This window comes from Mesocricetus auratus, unplaced genomic scaffold, assembly GCF_017639785.1.
Source record: "Mesocricetus auratus isolate SY011 unplaced genomic scaffold, BCM_Maur_2.0 Super-Scaffold_100676, whole genome shotgun sequence".
Classification (NCBI taxonomy): Eukaryota; Metazoa; Chordata; class Mammalia; order Rodentia; family Cricetidae; genus Mesocricetus; species Mesocricetus auratus.
Window position 1 is genome coordinate 57,786,938 of NW_024429266.1, and position 23,358 is coordinate 57,810,295.

General features: G+C 45.5%; 2 protein-coding genes across 2 annotated transcripts; one reads left to right on the plus strand and one right to left on the minus strand.

Moving 5' to 3' along the window:
* Positions 1–1,454: 1,454 nt before the first annotated feature.
* On the minus strand, positions 1,455–11,128 carry Avpr1b (arginine vasopressin receptor 1B). The gene is made up of 2 exons (XM_005079846.3): positions 9,665–11,128; positions 1,455–2,766 (listed from the first exon to the last, which is right to left on the minus strand). The coding sequence occupies exons 1-2, from the start codon at positions 10,596–10,598 to the stop codon at positions 2,432–2,434; spliced, it is 1,269 nt and encodes a 422-aa protein (XP_005079903.1). The 5' UTR covers positions 10,599–11,128; the 3' UTR covers positions 1,455–2,431.
* Positions 11,129–11,607: 479 nt separating this feature from the next.
* Positions 11,608–22,753, plus strand: LOC101837891 (GTP-binding nuclear protein Ran). Its single transcript, XM_005079847.4, has 2 exons — positions 11,608–11,655; positions 21,647–22,753. Exons 1-2 carry the CDS (start codon positions 11,623–11,625, stop codon positions 22,403–22,405), a joined length of 792 nt encoding a protein of 263 aa, XP_005079904.2. The 5' UTR covers positions 11,608–11,622; the 3' UTR covers positions 22,406–22,753.
* Positions 22,754–23,358: the final 605 nt, after the last annotated feature.

The following is a 23,358-nucleotide window of genomic DNA, read 5'->3' on the forward strand; positions in this document are numbered from 1 at the left end:
CACACACACACACACACACACACACACACACACACACGTGCCTCTTTGCTGTCCTCCAGTTCTCTAGTACCAAACGGATGGATGTTCTGCTCAGTCATAGCATCCAACTAGGGTTCCTTTCTGAGGAATCTTAGAAAACCTCTTCTGAGGGGCTGGAGAGATGGCTCAGAGGTTAAAAGCACTGACTGCTCTTCCAGAGGTCCTGAGTTCAATTCCCAGCAACCACATGGTGGCTTACAACCATCTACAATTCAATCTGGTGCCCTCTTCTGGTAGAACACTGTATATGTAATAAATAAATCTTTAAAAAAAAAAAGAAAAGAAAAGAAAACTTCTTCTGAGGTTTCTTAGGACAGAATGGCTGTGATAAACACCATGACCAAAAGCAGCTCAGGGAGAAAACGGTTTATTTCAGCTTACGACTCCCAGGTCAAACTGCATCACTGAAGGAAGTCAGGGCAGGAACTCAAGGCCAGAACCTGGAGGCAGGAGATGAAGCAGGGGCCATGGAGGGTGCTGCTCACTGGCTTGCTCTCCATGGCTTGATCAGCCTGCTTTCTTTCTTATTTTTAAGTTTTAGAGTAATTTATTTTTTTAGATTATAATATAATCATGTCATTTCCCCTTTCCCTTTCCTCCCTCCAAACCCTCCCATACACTCTTCCCTTTGTTCAAATCCGTGTCCTCTTTTTTCACTGTTGTTTCACACATATATATATATGCGTGTGTATGTGTATCTACATATATATCCCTCAAATACATAAATACAAACTGCTCAGTCTGTATGATATTACTTGTATGTATGCCTTCAGCTCAGCCTTCTTTCTTGTACAAACCATGACAGCTTTCCCAAGGACTACCCCCCACAGTAGGCTGGGCCCTCCCACATCAATCGCCAGCCAAGAAAACGTACCACAGGCCAGCCTGATGACGGCAACGCCTCAAATGAGGTTCCCTCCTCCAAGATGAGCATGTTTGGGTCAAGTTTACACAGCACTGTCTTTCCTGAGCCTTAGTCCCTCTTCAGAGCTTCTCTAGGTGCTTGCAGATAAGTCATGATTGCAAACAATATTTATACTCACTTTGTCTGACTCTCAGAACTGAGGTAGCCAGGCTCAGAATGTCACTGACTGTGGTCACAGCTAGGCCAGAGCCAGGATCCAGCCCTCCCGACCTGTTCCTGGCTGCTGCTTTTTGTATAATCGTGGCTGTCCCTGGGAACCAGAACTGAGGTGGGGAAGTTCCTCTAAGACTTTAGCTCCCCTGGAAATAATCAGGAAGAGTGGGGCCAGGCCCTAGGTTTCACCTTTCCTTGCTGTCTCTTCTTCCTACCCCGGAGGATTCGGCAATACAGAACTGAGGTCAACGGGACTGGCTCTGGTGAGGTGGGATCTACCATAACCGAAGTAACGGCATGTGCGTAATTGTTATGAAAAAGGGACGATTCTAGAACCTGTTGGTTAGAACATTCTCTGTGGTTTTGTGCTGTTACAGAACTCTGGTTTTGCAGTCACAGATGGCTAGAGTTGAGAAAGACCTTGGAGTCTCCCCCAGTGCAGGTGAGAAAGCTGAGGCTAGAGAGTAGAGGTGGTTTCCCAGGGCGCAGCAGAGACTTGAAACCTTAACTGCATCTTCCCTTAGAACTTCAGTGGTTTCTAGAGCCATGACCATGGCGGGGTCTTTTCAAAAAGGACGTCTGTTCCACACAGTACCAGAGGAAGGAAGGCTGGAGGAGACGAGGAGGAAGGCCCTAGCCCTGTGGCCTGGCAGGTTTATTCTTTCTCCTGATTTTCTCGTGACCTTTTCACTCCTTTCCGTCCTCTTTCTCCCTATCTCAGCCCCAGTGGACAGACCATTGAGAATGCATGGCGTGTCCCAGGGCCACCCACCCAGCGGCAGGAATGATGCAGAAGAGGAGCTAGCATTGACTGTGTTCCTACGTGTACCACATCACCATCGGGTACCCAGTTCCAAACTGTCACCAAATCACCTCGTTTCTGCAGCTAGGTGGGCATAGATGGCAGTTCTGTTCTCCTTTCTAACAATCTGTCCTCTCTTGGTTGCACTGAGATGTACCAGTCAGGTTAGAATGGGGACGGTTAGTTAAGTCGTGAGAAAAGCCTCTGAGTTGATAGTGCCATTGAGGCCTGCCCTAGATCTAGAACACAATGTCTACCAGCCGGGTATGTTTGTGGGTGCCTTTATGAATGTGGAAGAAACAGGGAATTTGATTCTCCTGTTTCCCAACAATCTAAAATTGTTGGCCAGCACTCACTCTAGGGGCTGCCATGACACCTAGGGTAGTGGCAGCCATTCTAACGTCTTTACCCTGCCTCAAACTAGCCTCCACTGGGTACCATCCACCATCAACCCTTTTAGCCCTTATTCCCAATGCCTGAGATGAGCAGAGCCTGGTTCCAAGGACTCCTCTCTAAGAGATGCTGGTCTCCACGGAGGCTTCTCCATCCCCCTGCTCTAAATCCTTCAGGGACTCTGCAGGCCTGGGCTTTGAGTGGAGGCTGAGGTTAAGGCTGAGACGGAGGGTAGATGGACCACTGGAGTGGGCCAGCAGTGTCGTGCGGCGGCTAGCAAGGCTGCTGCTGGAGAGTTGCCTGTGCACTCGGGGCTGGGAACCCCTGCAGCAGATGCGGTGACTCAGGGAACGTGGCAGCAGGTGGCTGTTGAAGCCCATGTAGATCCAGGGGTTGCAGCAGCTGCTGAGGTTGCCCAAAAGCATTGAGATGGTAAAAGCCACATTGGTGGAATCTGCCGAGACAGAAGCGAAAAAGGCCTTAGAATGACAGCACAAGGGGAGCCAAGGACAGAAACTGGGTCTCCATTGAGCAGATGAAGGCGTGGGGACCCAGAGAGGAAGAGGGATTCTCTTGGGGTTCTGTAACTAGGGAGCATTGCCCAAGCTTAACCTTTAATTCCCAAGCCAGGTCTCATTGCCCAGTTTCAGTTGATTTGTAATCATACTGATAAGGTTTGCACCAAGTTCAACTTAGAAGAGAAAACACCGCCTGGGTAGGACTGCTGGTCCAAACATAAGGGAAAGGTTTTGTTTTAAAACCTGGACCATGAATCCTCTAATTCGAGCCTTCCTTCCTTCTTTCTACCCAGTCTCACTCTGTAACCCAGTCCAGCCTCAAACTTAAGGCAGGCCTTTGGAAACTTCCCCTTCCACCCAAGAAAAGTGTATGTTTCCCTGGGTATACAGGTAGACAAATGGAACATTTACTGATACAAAACACAAAGTCATTTTCTTCTTTCCTATGGCCTCGTGGATGTGCGCATTTTTCTCTTTGGTTTGAAGGATTCCTTCCAGCATCTGCTGTAGCCTAGAGGCCATGGGTTCCTTTAGTCTGTTTTCATCATGGGAAGTTTCCCTTCTGCTTTGATGACGGTGGACTGTAGGCTGAGCTGACAGTTGTCTTTCAGAGTTCAAAACATATCACTCGAAGCCCTCCTGGCTCTTAAACACTGTTGAGGAATCAGCTGTTACTATGACGGGCTTATCTGTCTGTATATGTGACTTGGTGTTTTCTTGTTTCTTCCAATGTACTTTATAATACAAAGTAGGGAAATAATTTTTTGGTCTTATCTATTTAGTATTTTAAATTCCTCCCCAAGGGTATGGGTGTCTCCCTTAGATAGGTGAGTTTTGAAGCTATGATTTTATTGGAAGTGTTTTCTATTTGTTCAGCATGAATTTTTTTCCTCTTTCTTGTATGCCCCTGGTTTGTAGATTAGGTCTTTTCAAGGTATCCCTTAGACCTCAAATGCTTTGTTTACACTTTCTTACTAATTTACCTTTGCCATTGATTGTTCCAGCTTCTCCATTTTGTGTCCAAGTCCTGATACGGTGTCCCTCTCATGATCTGTCCTTTGGGTGAGGCCTTTCTCAGAACCTTCTGTTGACTTATTAGTATTTTATTTCCAGCACTGTTTGCTTTTCTTCAACGTTTCAGCCTCTTTCACATCTTGTATTGTTTTTCTTGCTTCCCTCAGCTCTTTGCATTCTCTTGGAACATATCTGGGAGTTTATTTGTGTTCTCTATGATTTTCCTGAACATACCTATGTTTATCCTTTAAATCCTTCGAGTGGGATTTTTGTCTAGTTCAGTCTCATTGGAGGCCATTACTATTGGTCTAGTAATTTTTGAAGGAGTCACTTTTCCTTGACTATTCATGTTTCTTATGTTTTTGGTTTGAGAGTTGTGTAGGTCATTGGTTGGATTTTTTTAAAAGCACTCTTACTCTTTCAGTAGAGAAATTAGAGTGTTCGAAGGAAGCTGCATTGTAGTGGGGCTGAGGCATAGTTTTCCTCTATTAGACTTCAGGGCTAATCTCTCCTGAGAGTGAAATACTAGCTGCAAAAACTATCACTACCAAGGAATAGGCCCACTATAGAAATATAGTAGTAGTTAGATAAAAAAATAATCACTTCCTAAGCACCAATAACTTTTGACAATAAAGAAGAATTGATAGTACTGTGAGCATGAATTTATTAGTTAGTGTGGGAATAGGTAGCAAGAAAAAAAAGCCAGTAAGACTAGTGTTGATTGATGAAGAAAGGATAGAGGAAGGATATGTGAGTAGAAGGAGGGCAATAGGGGCAAAGGTGTGGGGGTAGAGCGGGGTAGGTAGCTTTGGCTAAAGCTAGAACTGGAAAAGAAAGGTAAGGAAATGCAGATAATAACGTGGAACCACCCCAGCGCTCAGAAGGCTGAGACACAGCAGCTCTTCCACCCAGGCTAGTCTGTGTGCTTAAAGAGGGAGAGGGAGTACAGACAGAGAACCAGAGGGGAGTAGGGTGCAGCTGGCCTGGAGAACCGGCATTGGGTATGAAACACAGGAGACACGGATGTGAAAGGGAAGCAAGCTGATGGGTCGCAGAACATGAGTGTAGGCTGGTCTGTTTGCTCACTCCCGTCTCAAGTCTCTCTGCTTTCCTTCCCTGGCTCCCAGAAGCCTGGAACCCCCTTACAAGTTGGGGCAGGTCATAGATGCTGGGGGCGTTCTTCAAGGGTACTTTAGGGTCCAGTTCTGTGCTGTGAATTCTGCTCTCACCTTAAGTCATAGCTCCTGCTCTTTGAATTTCAAGAAATTTATTTTAAAACAATTTTTGCTATATATTTATTAAAGACTAAACCAAGTTTTCATGCAAATGGGATGGATGTGCTTGTTTATTTTCATGTAAGCAGATATTAGACAAAATATTTGCTACTGTAGAACACAGAGTGTTTTCAATGTCTTTCAGAGTTGATTAATATTTTGAATTTATAATAGTCAATACTCATACTATTATTCCTCACTTTGTAGGAATATGTAGCATAAAATACCAACAGGATATATAGGGCCATTTCAGATATTGTTAGAAATTCTATCCTAATAATCCCAGGCCAAAATTCATTCAGTGATATTTTCTTCTAATATACTTTAATTAATGCATATGTGATGTATATATGTGTGCATATGTGTATATCAGGTGCACATGCTTGTGCATGCATGTGTGGAGGTCAGAGGTTCATATCAGGCATTTTCCTCTATCACTAACCACCTTACATTTTTTTTTATGTTTTGAGATAGGACATCTAACTGAATCCAGAGCCTGACTAGACTTGGACAGCCAGCAAGCCTTCAGGAACTTCCTGTCCCAGCACTGGATCCCACAACCACGCCAGCCTCTTCACATGGATGCTGGAGATCCAAATTCAGGTCCTTGAGTTTGCAGGCAAATACTTTGCCCCCTGAGCAACCTCCTCAACTCTGATTATTTTTAATATGAAACTCAAGTCAGTAACTCAAACAAAAATTTTAAAAGTCAAACATTCCAATCCAATGTAATCCAAAGATAAACAAATTCAATGCATGCTGAGCAGCAATAGCAGGAAAATATGCAAGAGTGGTTTTGAAGCCTGGTCAGATAGAGCACGTTGATTCCAAGGCAGAGGCAGGTGGATCTCTGATTTCCAAGCCAGCCTGGTCTACAGAGTGAGCGTCAGGACAGCCAGGGCTGCTACACAGAGAAACCCTGTCTTGAAAAACCAAAACAACAATGAGTGGTTTTGGTCTTTCTATTTTCTCTAGAGCATTCTCACCATATGCTCTGGTCACCATAGTCTCCTATGCCTCAGGCCCAAAGCAGTAGATCAGCAGACCTTGGAATGAAATGTCTCAAACTCCTTCACTGTGTGGAGGGGCCAACTACCATGCTACAAGCAGGCCTGTGGAGAGGCCGTCATGGCAAGGGACCAACACACTGGCCAGCCTACCCACTGAGGCCTGCCAGCCAAGCCATGCGCAAGCACACTTGAAGGGAATTCTCTCCCAGCCGAGCCTTCAGACGACTATAGACCTGGCTGATACCATAACAGCTGCTGAGAGACTCTGAGGCATAGGACCCAACAAAATGGTATGTAAATTCCTGACCCACAAAAATGGTGAAGTAAAATGTATCACTCCAAAGACAGTCAACTCTTACCTGGATAATTTTCATCTTTATCTGCCTTGTCAGGCAAGCAATCTTCATCTAGTTCAGTGGTTCTTAACCTTCCTGGTGCTTCGACTCTTTTTAGTACAGTTCCTCATGTTTTGGTAACCCCCTCAACCATAAACTTACTTTCATTGCTGCTTCATAATTGTAATGTTGCTGCTGTTATGAACTGTAATAAAAACGTCTGTGGGGTTTTTTTTGGGGGGTTTTGTTTTTGTTTTTGATGGTCCTAGATGACCACCATCTCCAAGTACAACAGAGGAGAAGCTTCTAGACACAGAGCAATTGCTTGGATCTCAATCTTGTTCTCAAATTGTCACTAAGAATCTACTCTCTCATGGGGGTAAGAAGTTTCTTAGGCGGGCAAAATGTACGGTTTAAAAATCCGCTGAGATCCCTTCCAGACACAAATTTCTTCCTAGAGATTTAATGAAACACTTCTCAAAAACAGGAATGCTGATCTGATGGCCCGGCTGGCCTCCTGCTGGACACATCCGTGCATCAGCATAGCTGGCCTACTGGCAGCTTCCTCACAGAGGTTGAAGAATCTTTGAAAGCAATGCCAGACATGGAAGGAAACTCACAAGCAGACTTCCCAGTTCTTCTGGCATAGTCAACAAGAACCATTGCTCCAGCCTTCCGTCTCTGAAGAGATCCTGGACCCCACCACAAACGTCAGAGGTCTAGCTCCAGCCGGGCAGTGCTGGCTCATGCCTTTAATCCCAGCACTCAGGAAGCAGAGGCAACAGATCTCTGTGAGTTTGAGACCAACCTGGTCTACAAGAGCTAGTTCCAGGACAGCCTCCAAAGCCACAGAGAAACCCTGTCTCAAAAACAAAACAAACAAACAAACAAAGTTCTAGCTCCTGTGTTTACTCTGCAGCCCATCCTTCTATCTCCAAAGAGAAGATCCCTGACCTTACCACTAACATCAAAGGTCTAGCTCACGTGTTTACCCTCAGCCCATGACAAAAGCTTCAGACAATCAGGAAAAACTCCCTCAGATGTGCTCAAGGTAGGGTCACTCCTGGGACAAAAATAGACAGGGCATAAGGTGGGAACATTTGATGAGACACAAGTCATAGGGGTAGAAGCCAATGCTATTTTGGCTTAGGTGCACAAATGCATGCCTTAGGAAACATCTTTTGGTTCGGTCGTCTGAGCCAGGTACAGTGTAGGGGCTGGGAGTGTGCCATAAGGAAGCATCAAACTCCAGGGAGGCTCTGCTTTCTCAGCCCTTGTGGGAAGATCTCCCACACCCAAGCCAGGCAGAAATTCAGCCTACAAGGGGCAAGAAGACAGGCTTTACCCAAAGACCATGGGGGAACTGGGCGTACAGAACCAATAACTCTAAGGCAGTGACTCAAAGCCCAGAGGACTTTTATTTTGCTGAGAGTGCATTGTAAGACAGTGCTTTGTCCCTGCACTGGTTTAGAGAAGCCCTTAGCCATGGGAAATCACTCTAGATGCAGGCATTGTATTGGGGACAGGCTCACAAAAGTGGTGGGTCTTACAGGAAAACAGGGAAAAACCACATCGCCTAATAGAAAAAACAAAATCCATCTTCCCACACATCCTTCAATCAAGGGCAAATAACTACTTCATCTTCTAACACTGGCCAGACTGCGATTGTTGGGAGAAAATTCATGTAACAGATAAAGCTGACCCACAAAGTCCCTGAATCAGGTCCTTTGCTCCATCACCTACTAGCAGTGGCATCTTAGACCTGTATCTTTAAGGCTTCTCTGATGCACTGTAGAGAAAGCCACTTCATAACACTGCAGATTTGCATATGTGGTACCAAGAAACCCTTCCTACTAGTCTACCCCTGGCTGGAACACTGGAGCCTTAATAGTAAGTAGGATTTAATATGCTCATTGCTTACAGAAAACTTGCAAATACCTTTATGTCCAGAGTAATGTCAATGGGATACTTAGGAAGGGATACAGAACCAAGCATGGTGTTGAACATCTGTAATCCCAACACTCAGGATGTAGAGGCAAGAAGATCAAAAATTCGACGTGGGCTGTACATGTTGCAAAGTCATCCTGTGCTACCTGCAGCATTCGAGGCTCAGGAGGCTGCTGTGCACATCAGTCCCTGTTAACGTGTAGAGCTAGCTGTCTTTTAGGAGAATCTCACTTTGTTTTTCAGGTAAAAGGAAGGCCTCTCTCCTTGTAGAACCAAATTGAGAACCAGGGCTGTAGGCAAAGGATGGATTAAAAGAAAAAGACAAGCGTGGGCTCTACTCTTTACTTTGCCAAGTCACAGATCCTTTCTAAGCCTTGCTTTCCTCAGTGACATAATGAAAGAAAGAGCTGAAGTTGAGGTCACAGGGCTGTCACATGCCAGCCTAACTAATTGGAAGTGGCTACTGAGAAAGGCCACAGAGCTATGTCCAGACACAGAAGGGGAGGGCACTGAGACAGAGGGCAGTCCCTGTACATTGCCATCCTGGACTAGATTATTTATTTATTTATTTATTTATTTATTTATTTATTTATTTTGGTTTTCTTGAGACAAGGTTTCTCTGTATTGTTTTGGAGCCTCTCCTGGAACTTGCTCTGTAGACCAGGCTGGCTTCTAACTCAGAGATCTGCCTGCCTCTGCCTCCCAGGTACTGGGATTAAAGGTGTGCGCCACCAACATCTGACATGTATAGCCCAGGCTCTTGCCTCTGCCTCCTACCGGCGTGAGTCACCACAACAGGCCCTGGAGCAGATTATTTGAAACTCCCTTTCAGGTCTGTTAAGTCTGTGATTCTAAAGCCCATGTAGTGACTAGAAGTTGGCTGAGCAAATCTCCCAAAACGTCTCTTCCCCACGGAGGCCATGCTGTTTTCTACATTGTTCCAGGACAAAAGCATCACACAGTATTTTAAAATTGTTAAATAAGTAACCAAAATTTAAAATCAAGAAATTCCACTGTGGTGATATTTTGCTTGTACAAATAAAGTCTGCCTGAAGGTCAGAGAATGGAGTCTGCCACTAGCTAACCCTAGAGGTCTACAGCAGCAGGGCATGCTCTGAGACAAACAAGCATCAACTTTCTTAGCCACTCCATTCGTTTGTGTCCTGCCTGACCTTGGGAGGCACTGTAGTCCTGACCCTAACCAACCCTACCCTACTGTCCTCCCTCACCGCCTCACATAAGCCACATACTTGCCTTCGTTAGGGGCATGCTCATCCCACACAGACCACATCTGGACACTGAAGAAGGGTGCCCAGCAAGCGATGTAGGCCAGCACAATGACAAAGGTCATCTTCACAGTTCGGATCTTTGCCCTGGAGATGGTGCTGATGCTGCTGACCCTGGATGGCAGACCTCTAGGGGCTGCAGCAGGGGCAGAAGACTTGTCCCAAGTCCTCCAGCCCCTTCTTTGCTCCCTGCCAGCCTGTGTCTTCACTTTAAGGTTCTTGTAGATCTCGCGGCAGATGAGACTGTAACAGGCTGTGAGCACCGCCACAGGTAGCACAAAGATGGCCATGGTGGTCCAGGTGATGTAGGCCCGCGGCCCCCAAGAAAAGTAGAAATCTGCCCAGCAGTCCAGCACCCCTGAGCCCTGGATCACCTCTCGCAAAGAAAAAATGAAAACTTGAGGGAGGCTGAAGACGGCAGCCAGCAGCCAGGGAGCAGCAATGAGAGGGTAGGTGGCCTGGCTGGGCTGCTGGAGGCTGCGAAGGGGGTGGCAGACAGCCAGGTATCGGTCCAGTGTCATGGCCAGCAGCATGTAAGTGGAAGCAAACATGCTGAGCACCTGCAGATACTTGACGGCCCGGCAAAGGGTGTCAGAGCCCTGGAAGCGGTAGGTGATATCCCAGAGCAGCTGAGGCAGCACCTGGAAAAGCGCCACGCCCAGGTCAGTCAGGGCCAAGTGCAGCACAAACAGATGCATGCGGGAACGCTTGTGACCCTGGCACCCCAGCGTCAGGAGTACAGCCAGGTTGCCCCCCGTGGCCAGAACCAGGACAGTAGCTAGGATGCCGATCTCCACCTTGGCTAGCTCTTCATCCCTGCCCAGCCAGGGCGTGGTGGCATTGGGGACAGACGGGGTGCTCCCGGGAGAGGGAGTGACAATCCAGAAAGGCTCAGAATCCATGATCGGGATTTGAGGGAGAGAAGGATAGGAAGGTGGATGCAGGGACCGTGTGGGCGCAAGCAAAGCTGGATAGAGACCATGGAATGGGAGAGAAAGTTTAGAGGCGGAGAGAAAAGGAGGCCAGGGTGGCAGGGCGCGGGCTTGGGAACAGGTGAAACAGTTCAGCAGACAGGAACAGGGAGGAGAGTGAATCCAGAAGAGAGCAGAACTAACGTCCCTGACCTCTGTGGGTCAGGGAATCAGGGAAGGAGGAGGAGGGTCTGGGAGCTGGGGGTTCAGTGTGGCAAGGATGGAGAGGGCTGGAGGTGGGGACTACTGAAAGGTGACACAGGGGGCAGCTGCCATCTCCCAAACCCAACCCAAATTCATTTTGTCCAAACTTTTCTGGAAGTGTAGAGAGTGGATGTCCTCGAAGGCGCAGTCGGGGATCACGGACGGGCGTTGCCTGCAGGAACTGGAAAGCCCAGCTGAGCCTTGAGCGCGCGCTCTCGGCTCTCCCTCTCCCGGGAGGAACACAAGCACCAGCCGAGCAGATGCTGCAGTTCAGCGCGTATTTGTATGTGCTTGGATTCCTAGTCAGGAGGCTGAGGCTCGCCACCGGTTGGCTCCTGCAGAGGAGGGTGGAGTGAGGCTCAGCGGCACCCTTCAGACAGGGATACTGAGGGGAGGGGCTGAGGACCTGTGTGGGACTGTGGTGGAGAAGGATCCGGGCAAGGAGAATAGAAGGAAGAAGCAAGCTCTCACCAGCTACAGGGATCCCCTGGACACCAAACAAACTAACCCACGTTGGCATCTTGAGCCCTCGACTCTCTCCAGACAGGTGCATACTGGAGATGGGTGTGTATGCTTGTGTATTTGGGGGGGGGGGAGGGGACGGACAGACGCAGATGGCCTCTTTCCCAAGCACAGTGCTGCGGGACACCACGGCGTGTGTGCAAGATACCAACTCTTCAGGAATTGCTAAGAGGCATGTCCTAAAGAAACCGACGTTGGGGGACCAGATGTGACAGTCGTTTGTCTTAGGATGTGCACTTGGAGTTTTGAAGGAAGAAGAAAAGTGAGGATGTTTGTGACAGGGTGAGGGTGGGGACAGGGGATGGTGGTTGGTGGGTGGTGGATGGTGATTGGTGGATGGTGGGTGGTGGGTGGTGGGTGGTGGATGGTGGATGGTGGTGGTGAGTGGTGGATGGTGGAAGGAACTAGACCCCGGAGCCCTGATGCAGGAGAAATTCCAAATAGAGTGTGCGTCTCCAGGGTACGTCTGAACTTCTGGCCACTCTGGGGATACACTTCACGAGCTAGGGGTGTTGTTCACCACCCTGTGAGGCAGAAGCACAGCTGCTTAGAAATTACTTCACTTAGAAGGTTACAGAGCTAGTCAGCAGCAGCAGAAACAGAACAAACCAGACACAACAGAACTGAATACATTGTCTTCAACGACACCAGTGTGATGTGAACTGTCTGAGAGGCAGCAGCTCACTGCAAATGAGTAAATACCGTCTGGCCCTGAGAAAGCTTACAGCCAGTGAAGCAGGCACGGAAAAGGTGTAGGTTGGGAAATCACTTTATCTTTGGGAATTTCACACTGTCAGGACTCACTAGGTAGGTTAGAATTCATGAGGAGCTGTGATAGTATGATCTAAGCCTCAAGGGAGGGCAGGCTCTGTGACTGCAGGTCCGTTTAATTTGCTTTTTAAATCAAAGCTGATTCAACCCCCTTGACAAACCCACACACATGCATGTCTAACTTTCGTCTTTTCTAGATTGTTCTACCTGCTATACATCTCACAAATTCTTTGTCTTTTGTGCTTTGCTGCCCAAACTTCCACTTTTCAAGAATTTTGCTGTTTGTGAGCCAATTATTTTCACTCTTTCTACCTCTGTGTAGACACACTCTAGTACCCTTCATTAAAAAAAGTCTAACCCTCTGCAGAGACTATACCCAGATCTCCATATGAGTGCTCTTCCTGCACACAGAAAGCCTGCTTGCTCCCAACCATTCCATTGTCTTTTCTTAAAAAAACAACAACAGCCAGGCATTGGTGGTGCACGCCTTTAATTCCAGCACTCGGGAGGCAGAGGCAGGCAGATCTCTGTGAGTTCGAGGCCAGCCTGGTGTACAGAGCAAGTTCGAGGACAGCCTCCAAAACAATACAGAGAAACCCTGTCTCGGAAAAAAAAAAACAACAACAAAAAGGGGTGGTGGGAAGGAGGAAATGGGAGGAGGGAAGGGGGTAGGGAAAATGTATAGCTCAATAAAAATAAGGCAAAAAAAAAAGAGGAGAAACAAAACAACAACAAAAAACAACAAAAATGGGATCTGACTATATAGACAGAACTGTTCTCCAACTCAGAATCTGCTTGCCCCAGCCTCCCAAGTGCTGGGATTGCAGACATGAGTACCACAAGCTGCCTCCGATCATTCATTTCTACACTGTCTTTATTTGAGAGATCCACATTTATATCCTTTTTAAAATATTATAAAAATGATAGTAAACCATATGTACCATCCGGAATATTTTTTGCTTTGTTTTTGAGACAAGATCTCAGATAGCCCTGGTTGACTTGGAATTCCCTGTATTGTTAAAGATAATCTTGAACTGCTTAGGGGTTTGTATGCATGTACATACATGTGGAATTCAGAGAGAATAACTCCAGAGAGTCCGTTTTCTCCTTCTGCCTTGTGAGTACCTTGGGTCATCAGTCCTGGCCGCGGGTTTATTTACCCAACAAGCTATCTCAGGGCCCCCTCACCTCAACCTCCTCATGCTCCTGTCTCCACCCATCTCTGGACCTGGATTTTTGAAATTCTGTGTAGTTTTTGAGATTACCTATGTTGACATATGGTATAAATCTAGTTAACTGACTTTACTAGGTGATATTCAAATGTAGAAGTAAACCACTTTTTTATTTTTCCAGAACTGGGTTTTCATAATTGAAGTCATTCCAAGATTTTTTTTTTCCTATTTACTGTGTTAACTCATCAGACTTTCTCTCACGTGAATAGCTAGCATTGTTGGGTAATACAACACATTATTTTGTTGTTTGTTTGTTTTGTTTTTCCAGATAGTGTCTCACTATGTAGCTCTAGCTGTTCTGGAACTTACGCTGTAGACCAGACTGACCCCAGACTCACAGAGATTCCCCTACCTCTGCCTCCCAAGTGCAGGGATTAAAGGTGAGTGCCACCACTCCCAGCTATGAATGATTTTTTTAAAGAGGTAAGCCATATCTTGAATTTTTGTGTCTAGTTGTTCTACTAGCCGAATTTTGGTTTTCCTGTCTTCTCATTGCTAGACCTTTTAATTTTTGTCAACTTGATCAGCATGAAATGGCATTTCCTTCTACTTTAGAGCTCCCCAATTATGATTGGTTTTGAGAATCTCCGCAGGCTTTTACTTGTCTTGATTTCCTCTTCTATGAATCGTTCACAACTGCCATACAACTTCTGATTTGCTTTTGTCACTTTGTCTTTCTGCATGTCTGGAATGGGTCTTTTATGCATTATCACCTGTTGCAAATATAAGCTGTTGTCTCTGACACTTCTCTTAACTTTAAGCAGGGTCATTTATTACACAGAAATTTTCATTAGGATTTAGTTAATGGCTTTTCTTATTTCAACCTTTTGTGTCTTATGGTCTCTACTCACAGAAGAGAGATGTTCCCTCCTTCAGTGATTGTCCCACCCCAACTCTTCCCTAGTGTCATTTTTTTTTTCACTTTAAGGTTTGAAATTCTTTTTATTCTTTACAGTGTGCAAAGTAAGTCTCTAACTTCATTTTCCTCCCAGGGAACATCAATTCCTCCATTTATTGAGCAATCCATTGTTCTGTCTATTACCTGAATAATTATCAAATTTTAAGGTTTTCATAAATTTTTTTTCACCCTGTGATTTGAATGAATCAGCCTTATACTTTCTGTTGCCATTGTGCACACCACTGTGTTCTGCTGCATTCCCTATCAACTTGCTGGTTGTTACCAATAAGTGGGAACAGTACTGGGTTTTGTATCATGTTCCTATATATAACAGGTTTTCTTTTTTAAATATTTATTTATTATGTATGCAGTGTTCTGCCTGCATGTATGCCTACACACCAGAAGAGGGCACCAGATCTCATTACAGATGTTTGTGAGCCACTTTGTGGTTTCTGGGAATTGAACTCAGAACCTCAGAAAGAGCAGCCATCTCTCCAGCTCCTATAGTAGACTTTTTTGTTGTTGTTGTTTTTGGTTTCTTTGTTTGTTTGTTTGTTTTGTTTTGTTTTTTGTTTTTTGAGGCAGAGTTTCTCTGTGGCTGTCCTGGAACTAGCTTTTGTAGACCAGGCTGGTCTCGAACTCACAGAGATCCGCCTGCCTCTACTCCTTGAGTGCTGGGATTAAAGGCGTGTGCCACCAACGCCCGCCTTTATAGTAGATTTTCTATAGTGTGTAAATTATCTAGGCGTGTAATATTGTTTGCAACAACATTAATTTGGTTATCTAGTCTCGATTAAGCTCATGTTTCTTTTTCTTATCTCATTGCTAAAGCTAAGATTCCAGTAGAGCTAAAAAGCAAGAGTCATTGATGTTTCTACATCAGGTTCTATAGCTCTTCTTTAGTTACAAATCTTAAGGTGTATTATTTTTTAACTATATATACTAGTCAAGTGATTCTACAAAAGCTGTTACTAATAAAAATAACCACAATTTCCATTTTCTTCACCCACTGGGGCAATTCTTTCCTTTCACCTTATATTTGTTATTAAAGAAATATTGAGTCATATTCAAAACTAGAGAGAGCAACATAAGGAAACCCTGTCTCCATTTCTCAGTTGTCTCAGTAATCAGTAGATATACAATTTGGTTTCTTCTAAATCTTTTTCTACTCTTCAGCCCAGTATTATTTTGAAGCAAACAGCAAACATCATTTTATCTGTTAATATCTCAAATATGTATTTCTAAGTATAATGGTGTTATATTATCATTCCTGTATTAGCCAGGGCTCTTCAGAGAAACAGTCAGTGTGGTGTGGTTATAGAGACAGGAAGAGAAAAGCAGGAGAGGCAGATGGGGGCTGGAAGGGTACTTGGGGTTTATAAGACTCAGCGGTGTGGTGACGGAGGCCGGGAAGTCCCAGGGTCTACCCATCTACAGTTACTGTGTCTAGGAGTATGGCTCCATGGGGAGCACTCACTTAACATGTGTGAGACCCTAGGTCAGATCTCCAGAGAGAAACAAAAGCAAAACACAACATTATAACCAAATGCATCCCCTGCGGGAGAGCCAGAACTATTGTACTCTTCTAGTCCAGGCCTGAAGGCGGCAGAATACATTCTAGTCTCAAAAGCCCACAGGCCTGAAACCCAAGAAAAGAGTTGTTTTTTCAGTTGGGGTCTAACAGTAGGAAAAGATCAGAACCACAATTTGAGCTGTAAGGGACAAACAGTGCTTGTTGTAGGTGCTGATGACCCGAGTCCAGTCCCCAGATCCCACAGATGAAGGGACAGAACCAAATGCACATCTACACATGTACCTTAGCATGTGCATGCCTGTACTCACATGGACATATTATATACATACACTATACAGTAATATAGCAATAAGTAATAAAAGCTAGTCATCAAAACCTTTGAAACTATTAATAATTCATTCTCTTATCAAATATTTGTCTCATCAAAATATTCTGCTGTCTTAAAATTTCTGCTTGAGTCCAAATTCCAGCACGTGCAACGCTTGCCTGCCTTTGTATACTCACATTCTTCAATAATTTCTGTGCCCTCCAGTTGTGTTGCTGAAGAAACCACAGCATATAATGCTGTGGGTAATCCCATCACCTACGCATTACCTTTATTCGCTTCTAAAGTTGTGCTTATGTTTTCTTTGAAGGTTTCATATGTGCATATAATGAATTTTGTGTTGTTTTAACCCCCATACCTCTCTCTTATTGTTCCCTTCCTCACCACTGAAATCCTTCCTCCTCTAACTTTGATATCTCTCTCTCTCTCTCTCTCTCTCTCTCTCTCTCTCTCTCTCTCGTGTGTGTGTGTATCTGTGTGTGTGTGTGTGTGTGAGAGAGAGAGAGAGAGAGAGAGAGAGACAGGGAGAGACAGGGAGAGACAGGGAGAGACAGGGAGAGACAGGGAGAGGGAGAGAGGAAGAGAGAGAGGCCTACTGAATTTAATTATGGTTGCTTGCATGAGCATGGGAGGGAGGTCATTTACTGGAGTGTCAGTAACTCTCCAGTGGCTACAGTACTGAAGAAAAGGAACCTCCTCCTTCAACAACCACTGAAGTCATCCCTCAAGGGGTAGGTCCTCATGACCTTCTTTCCCATCCTTGATAAAATGTTGATTGTTGATGGGCCGATCTTGTGCAGTTACCACTGCTGCAGTGAGTTCATGAGTGCAACTGCCAAGTCATTTCCAGAAGAAATGTTTTGCTCACACACTTCTCCATCCTCTGGCTCTTACATTCTTCCTTCTTCTACAGTGTTCCCTGAGTCTTCCAGGGGGGGGTCTCATTTAGAGCCAAGCACTCCATTGTCACTTATTCTTAGCACTTTGACCAGTTATGAATCTCTGCATTAACTACCATCCGCTGCAATAAAAAAGTGTCCTGATGAATACCAAGAGCAGTACCATTCTCTATACATGCATATGTGAATGTGTGTGTGCATGCATACGTGTGTTAAGAAGGTAGTTTGCCAACATGTCAGACTGGCAAAATGGTAGCAGTAAGTTTCCCCAGGGCCCAGGAACTCCCCAGTCATAGACTCTTGACCAATACTACAACAACAGGCATGAATCACATATGAGTCAGGCCTCAGATCCAATCCAGTTGGTGGCCCCCATAATATCCATGCCACCATTGCACCAGCGGGCACATCTTGCCTGGTGGGTCATTATTGTTGTTCACAGAGTTCACAACTGGGTGAAACAGTTGACTCCCTCACATTTCCACACTCTGCCCCCAAGAGTCAACGTAGCAAGCTTCCAGCTATGACTTGATTTCTCTATGGCCTGTGACTAAAGTGTGTAGAGTGTTCAGCAATAGTCTTGCCATCTAATTCTTGTAGGTAATCAAGACCAATGCCTGTAGCCTATTTTGTTTTGGGGGTCCCCTGGGACCTTCCTAACCAACAACTAGTAGGAGGTATCCTACACTTGGCACTGGGATTTTTGCTTAATAATCTATAGCTTCTGGGGACATTACCCATCCATGCAGTGTAATTCCGTTCTAATTTTTTTAAATTTTATTTAAAACCTTTTAGGTATTTATCAGTGTTTAGTAGCAAGTTTGACATCTGGCCACACCACTTTGAAATGCGTAGCTGTGAGAGATATAAGTGCCAGCAGGTATCGAGTGTGACCAAAGATAAACACCAGCCTTGTTGGGTCCTGCCTTGCCCAGGTCACAGCTCTGAGGAAGAGTGAATGCTGAACCGTTTTCACGGGGTTGGCACCAGCCTTCTAGGGTACTTATATCTTTGACCAGGCTTCTTAGAACAGGAAGTAATTCTGTTAGGCTCAAATCACACTACCCTCAACTTCCTTTGCAGAGCAGCGGAAACTTTCTGTAAAGTAGTCAACAACTCACATGAAGTATTAGCTCATTGTAGCTATCAGATCTCCAGGAAGAGATCTGTGCTGGCCCATCCCCTTGAGAGCACTGGGAATCCAAGGTAAGATAATCTCTGAGTTCCAGGCCAGCCATGGCTACATAGTTAGACCCTGTCTCACACAAACAAACAAGCAAGCAAACAAAGCTCTTTGGAGTTTAGAGAAGTTGGGGCAGGTTAGGGGAAATTGGGGGAACACAAAAAAGGGAAAACAGGCCCTCACCCTGAAATTCAATTGAAGCCTCACCAGGGGAAAAAAAAATCAAGAATTCCAGGACAATTAACAACTGTTTAAGCCAGACATCTTCCCTTCCCAGCCTTAAACCTGCAGTTTTCTAGGATTCTCATGGGAAATACCATTGGCAGGGAAAGGATATATTACATACTAAACTACTTATGCGAAGCTAGTGGCTTCTGCATTCCTTTATCAGATTATAGTCCCATTCAAGATATCTCTGGCACCACCCACTTACCTCACTTTTCAAACGAGAGAGAAATTAAGGGTTTCATAGCAACCTTTTGAGATGTAATGTGAGAGCCACAAAAATGGTTTGTATGGCTAGTGCAAAGGCAATAATTTATTGTAACTCTCTCTCTTGAGGAAACCATACCCACATTCGTGTATGTCTTATGCTTTCGGACTCTCTTAGAAAATGCTCCGAGGTTCTAATTTCTCGAGTCTCCCCTCTTCCCCTCCCCCCTCTCTCCTCTCCCCTCCTCTCCTCTCCCCTCCTCTCTCTTCCTCCTCATGTTTAAGTCTATGTTATATTACTTCTAATAAAATCTCAACTCTGCTTCACCATACCAGCTAGTCCCCAAATCCTTTTGAGTATTGAAACCACAAATCCCAGTTTGCAGTGAATTTCTATCCCTAAAATATTGGGGGAATTCTTCAGGCTTCTGAGGGTGACAGCATGGAGCTGAGTCTCTGTCACCTCACCACAAAGGGCTGTAATTCACAGGGCTCAGAGACTGGCCATGGCTTCTAGTTTCCAGAAAATCTGTCTCCTACCAAGGACAGCAGGCTCGACTGAGGTGTTGTTTGCTGTAGAGAAGCCTCAGGTGGAGAGAGGCTGAAAGAGGTAGGAAGCTGCTGAGCCTAGGAGGTGCTGAGGGTGAGCGGCCATGTGGCTGTAGAGGCCTCCACTCTGTGTTCAACCTCAGTGCTCCTTCCTGAGGCACACACGTGAGGCACACACATGATGCATACATGATACACACACGATGCACCTGCATGAGGCACACACATGATGCATGCATGATGCACACACATGATACACAAGCATGATGCACACACATGAGGCACACACATGATGCACAGGCATACACACAGGCAAAACACTCATGTACGTAAAAAGCAAAAATAAGTTAAAAAACAAAACAAAAGAGAGTGCAATCTCAAAACTCATCCTTGAGGGAAGGGAGTCTGTTTCCAAGCTTGCTTACTGAGACATGAAGTTATTTTTCTTCCTTCTGCCTGCCTCCCATCCCAGCCGTGTTCCCAACACACTCATGCTTGAGTTGCATGGCAAGCTTTCCGGCAGGAGGGATAGAGGACAGTCTCCAGGAGTAACCATCTGTTCCACTTATCTCCGCATCAGCGCCTATCTATGTTAGTGGATGCAGGCAGGCTACTCATCTGTGTGCTGTGTGTGAAATAACCAAATAGTCTATGCATCCTGGCTTACTGCAAACCTTGGCTTACAGTGGCTCAGCAAGTGTTTGTTGGGAGGATGGCCTTGAAGTCAGGAAACCTGAGTTCTTTTCTTGTACTACTGATAACTCTTAATGAAGTCACCTTGTCACCCGGGCCTTAGTTTCCTCTTAGGGAGATGGGGTGGTTGGACAGTTGAGCTCTCAGACCCCCATAGAATCTCTATTATAATTCTGTGATGGCACAATCCAAAATATCCTGACTCATGTGAAAATGTTAAGACTAAATATCATCCCCAGAGGATGATACTTATTTTTAAAACAAACTTCAAAAAAAATAATAACCCATAGCCCAAGGAGTGATTCTAATTCCAGATTTAGTACTAACAGGGGAAGTCATAGTATGGATTGTTTTCTCTGTCAGATTCCAGTCCCCATGCCAGTCAGCAGCCAGGGTCAGCTACCATCGTGACAGAAGATATCTAAATGTTACACAGCAGACTTCAACTGCGGAGTGACAGAGAGTGAGGGAGAAGCAGCATCACTCAGATGCCTCTGCCTCCGTACATACCTCTGCCTCCTTCTCAGGGTCAAGTATACACAGAGGCATGCTTTTCAACCTATTTCTTATGCATGCCCTAGTCTGTTGACAACTTCGTCATGAGCAATGCCATTGTGTAGCCCAAAGCAGGGTTAAGGACTAGTCTAAAAGGGGGCTGTGGGTCTGCTTCCATCGGGAAGCTTTGGTGAAAAGGAAGAAGAGACCCTAGACAAAGGATGATGGTGGGTGTGAGTGAATGGGGATGCTGGAGAGAAGCTCAGATTAGAGCTTGTTTGTTTGGTATCTATCTGACCCAGCACTGTACAGACATTATTCCAAATTCTCATTACAACCCTGGGAAATAATTCTTCCAATCCCACCTTTGATGGGGGAAGCCTTTCTGGGTATAAGTCTATAAAGCACTGTTGGCCAATAGGAGAACATGATAGGTGGGACTAGGAGTCTAGGAGGATTCTGGGAAATGTAGTGAAGAAAGTTGTCACCAGAGTGCATCCTCAAAAAAGATAAGTTCTTATAAAATATATATTAGTAATTATGGGTTAATAATCGAGTCAGAGCTAGCCGATAGGAGACCAGGCAGGTGGCCAACAGCGTCATGATTAATATGGTGTCTTGTGTGTTATTTGGGGCTGAAAGCGGCAACAGGACCCAGGCAGGGGGGCAGGAAGACTAAATCCCACTTCTGACACCAAACTGTTGCTGTAAAATAAACCACACACTTGATGAGGGTATAGATAACTATTTATTGTAGAAGGTACTTACAAGAGAAACTGGCAACCCAGGTGAGTCAGCACCTTTCCAAGATTGGACTGGAAGCCCAAAAAAGAGCATGCATATCTCCTGCAGAGCCTTTTATTTCCACATCCATATGCACCTCTAGCCACGCCCAAAGTGGGCGTGGTCAGCGGCACAGGTATCTAAAATCTCTCCCTACATACCTTCATACTATCAAGGAGACCAATGGTCAGACAGATTTGCCCATGTCTCATATAGCCAGTAAGTGGGGAGAGTAGGGTTCCAAGTCCTTCCCACAGAAGATCCCAGAATCATCCTCCTGCCATAATATGCTGCTTCTTGGTACTTAGAAGAGGGGACGCAAAAAAATTGGTATCATCTCCAAGATCTACTTAATGAAGATAATAATACTGTTTATGACTTTTTGCAAAATTTTCAGTTGAAATTTATTTTGATCACATTATCTCATTTATTTTTCTAATTTAGTTATTTATTATACAGGGATATAACCCATTTTCACTAAGATATGTGGTGTTCGGAATCGCGCTTCCGCCATCTTTCCAGCTTCAGTCGGACAGGCGCGGAGAGTCTTCTGCAAGGATCGCCGCGATGGCCGCCCAGGGAGAGCCGCAGGTCCAGTTCAAGCTCCTCCTGGTGGGCGACGGCAGCACCGGGAAGACGACGTTCGTGAAGCGCCACTTAACGGGCGAGTTCGAGAAGAAGTATGTAGCCACCCTGGGCGTGGAGGTGCACCCGCTCGTCTTCCATACCAACAGAGGGCCCATCAAGTTCAACGTGTGGGACACAGCCGGCCAGGAGAAGTTCGGGGGCCTGCGCGATGGCTACTACATCCAAGCCCAGTGTGCCATTATAATGTTTGATGTAACATCAAGAGTCACTTACAAGAATGTACCTAATTGGCATAAAGATCTGGTACGGGTGTGTGAAAACATCCCCATTGTATTGTGTGGCAATAAAGTGGATATTAAGGACAGAAAAGTGAAGGCAAAATCTATTGTCTTCCACCAAAAGAAGAATCTTCAGTACTATGACATTTCTGCCAAAAGTAACTACAACTTTGAAAAGCCTTTCCTCTGGCTCGCCAGAAAGCTCATCGGAGACCCTAACTTGGAGTTTGTTGCCATGCCTGCTCTTGCCCCACCTGAAGTGGTCATGGACCCAGCTTTGGCAGCACAGTATGAGCACGATTTAGAGGTTGCTCAGACGACTGCCCTCCCGGATGAGGATGATGACCTGTGAGAAAGCGAAGCTGGAGCCCTGCGTCAGAAGTCTAGTTTTATAGGCAACTGTCCTGTGATGTCAGCGGTGCAGCGTGTGTGCCACTTATTAGCTAAGCAGATCGTGTACTTCATTGGATGCTGAAGGAGATGAATGGGCTTCGGAGTGAATGTGGCAGTTAAAACATACCTTCATTTTTTTTTGGACTTTCATATTTAGCTGTTTGGAACACAGTTGTTTCCTTCCTGAATTTCAAAAATAAGACTGCTACAGTCACATCACACTATTCAGTCAGTGGTGAAATCTTGTTTGTTACTGTCATTCCCATTCTTTTTGTTTAGAATCAGAATAAAGTTGTATTTCAAATAATCTAAAAAAAAAAAAAGATACATGGTGTTCTTTGAGCATACGTGCTATTTCTTCCAACTGACTTTACCATACTCTTTTTCAAGTGGATATGTTAGCCATAACTCAAAAGAAATGTTGAGGTCACTGGTGGGGCAATATCTCTCAGGATGAAGGGCGCTCTGTGGAAAGCATTCTTTGGGGGCCCCCATAAGTACTAAGACAGGATCCTGTGAGTAGATGTTTTGAGAAGCCATCTGAGGCCATCCTTCTCAGCTTCGCATTGCAGCCTGTCTTTTCCAGCCTCCCGGAGCTGGTGCACAGGAACCACTGAGTCACAAGGCTTGGAATGGGGAAGGGCTCTGGAAAACGGCTCAGGCCTCAGATCGATCGCGGAGAATCCTGAGAATCCCCCGAGGTGCTCCAGGGGTTTCCCTCCAGGTACACAGAAGGCTGGGTGAGTGGGGCTCCATCTGTAAAACTAGCAGCCAGGCCCCTCTCCTAATTCATTAGAAAAGACCTAATGAATGACGGTGGACCGAAGTAAGACCCTGTTAGTTCGCTTCTTCTGGCGGCAAGAAGACGGCCAAACAGCTCCCACAAACAACTTATGAGCTGAGACCTGGAGT

Excerpts from the sequence above, each read along its gene's own strand:
- LOC101837891 (XM_005079847.4), top strand. The coding sequence starts at position 11,623 with ATGTGCACTTGGAGTTTTGAAGGAAGAAGAAAA. Across the intron at positions 11,656-21,646 it reads GTTTTGAAGGAAGAAGAAAA|GGATATAACCCATTTTCACT; the intron begins GTGAGGATGTTT and ends TTTATTATACAG.
- Avpr1b (XM_005079846.3), bottom strand. The coding sequence starts at position 10,598 with ATGGATTCTGAGCCTTTCTGGATTGTCACTCCCTCTCCCGGGAGCACC. Across the intron at positions 2,767-9,664 it reads TGAGCATGCCCCTAACGAAG|ATTCCACCAATGTGGCTTTT; the intron begins GCAAGTATGTGG and ends CTGTCTCGGCAG.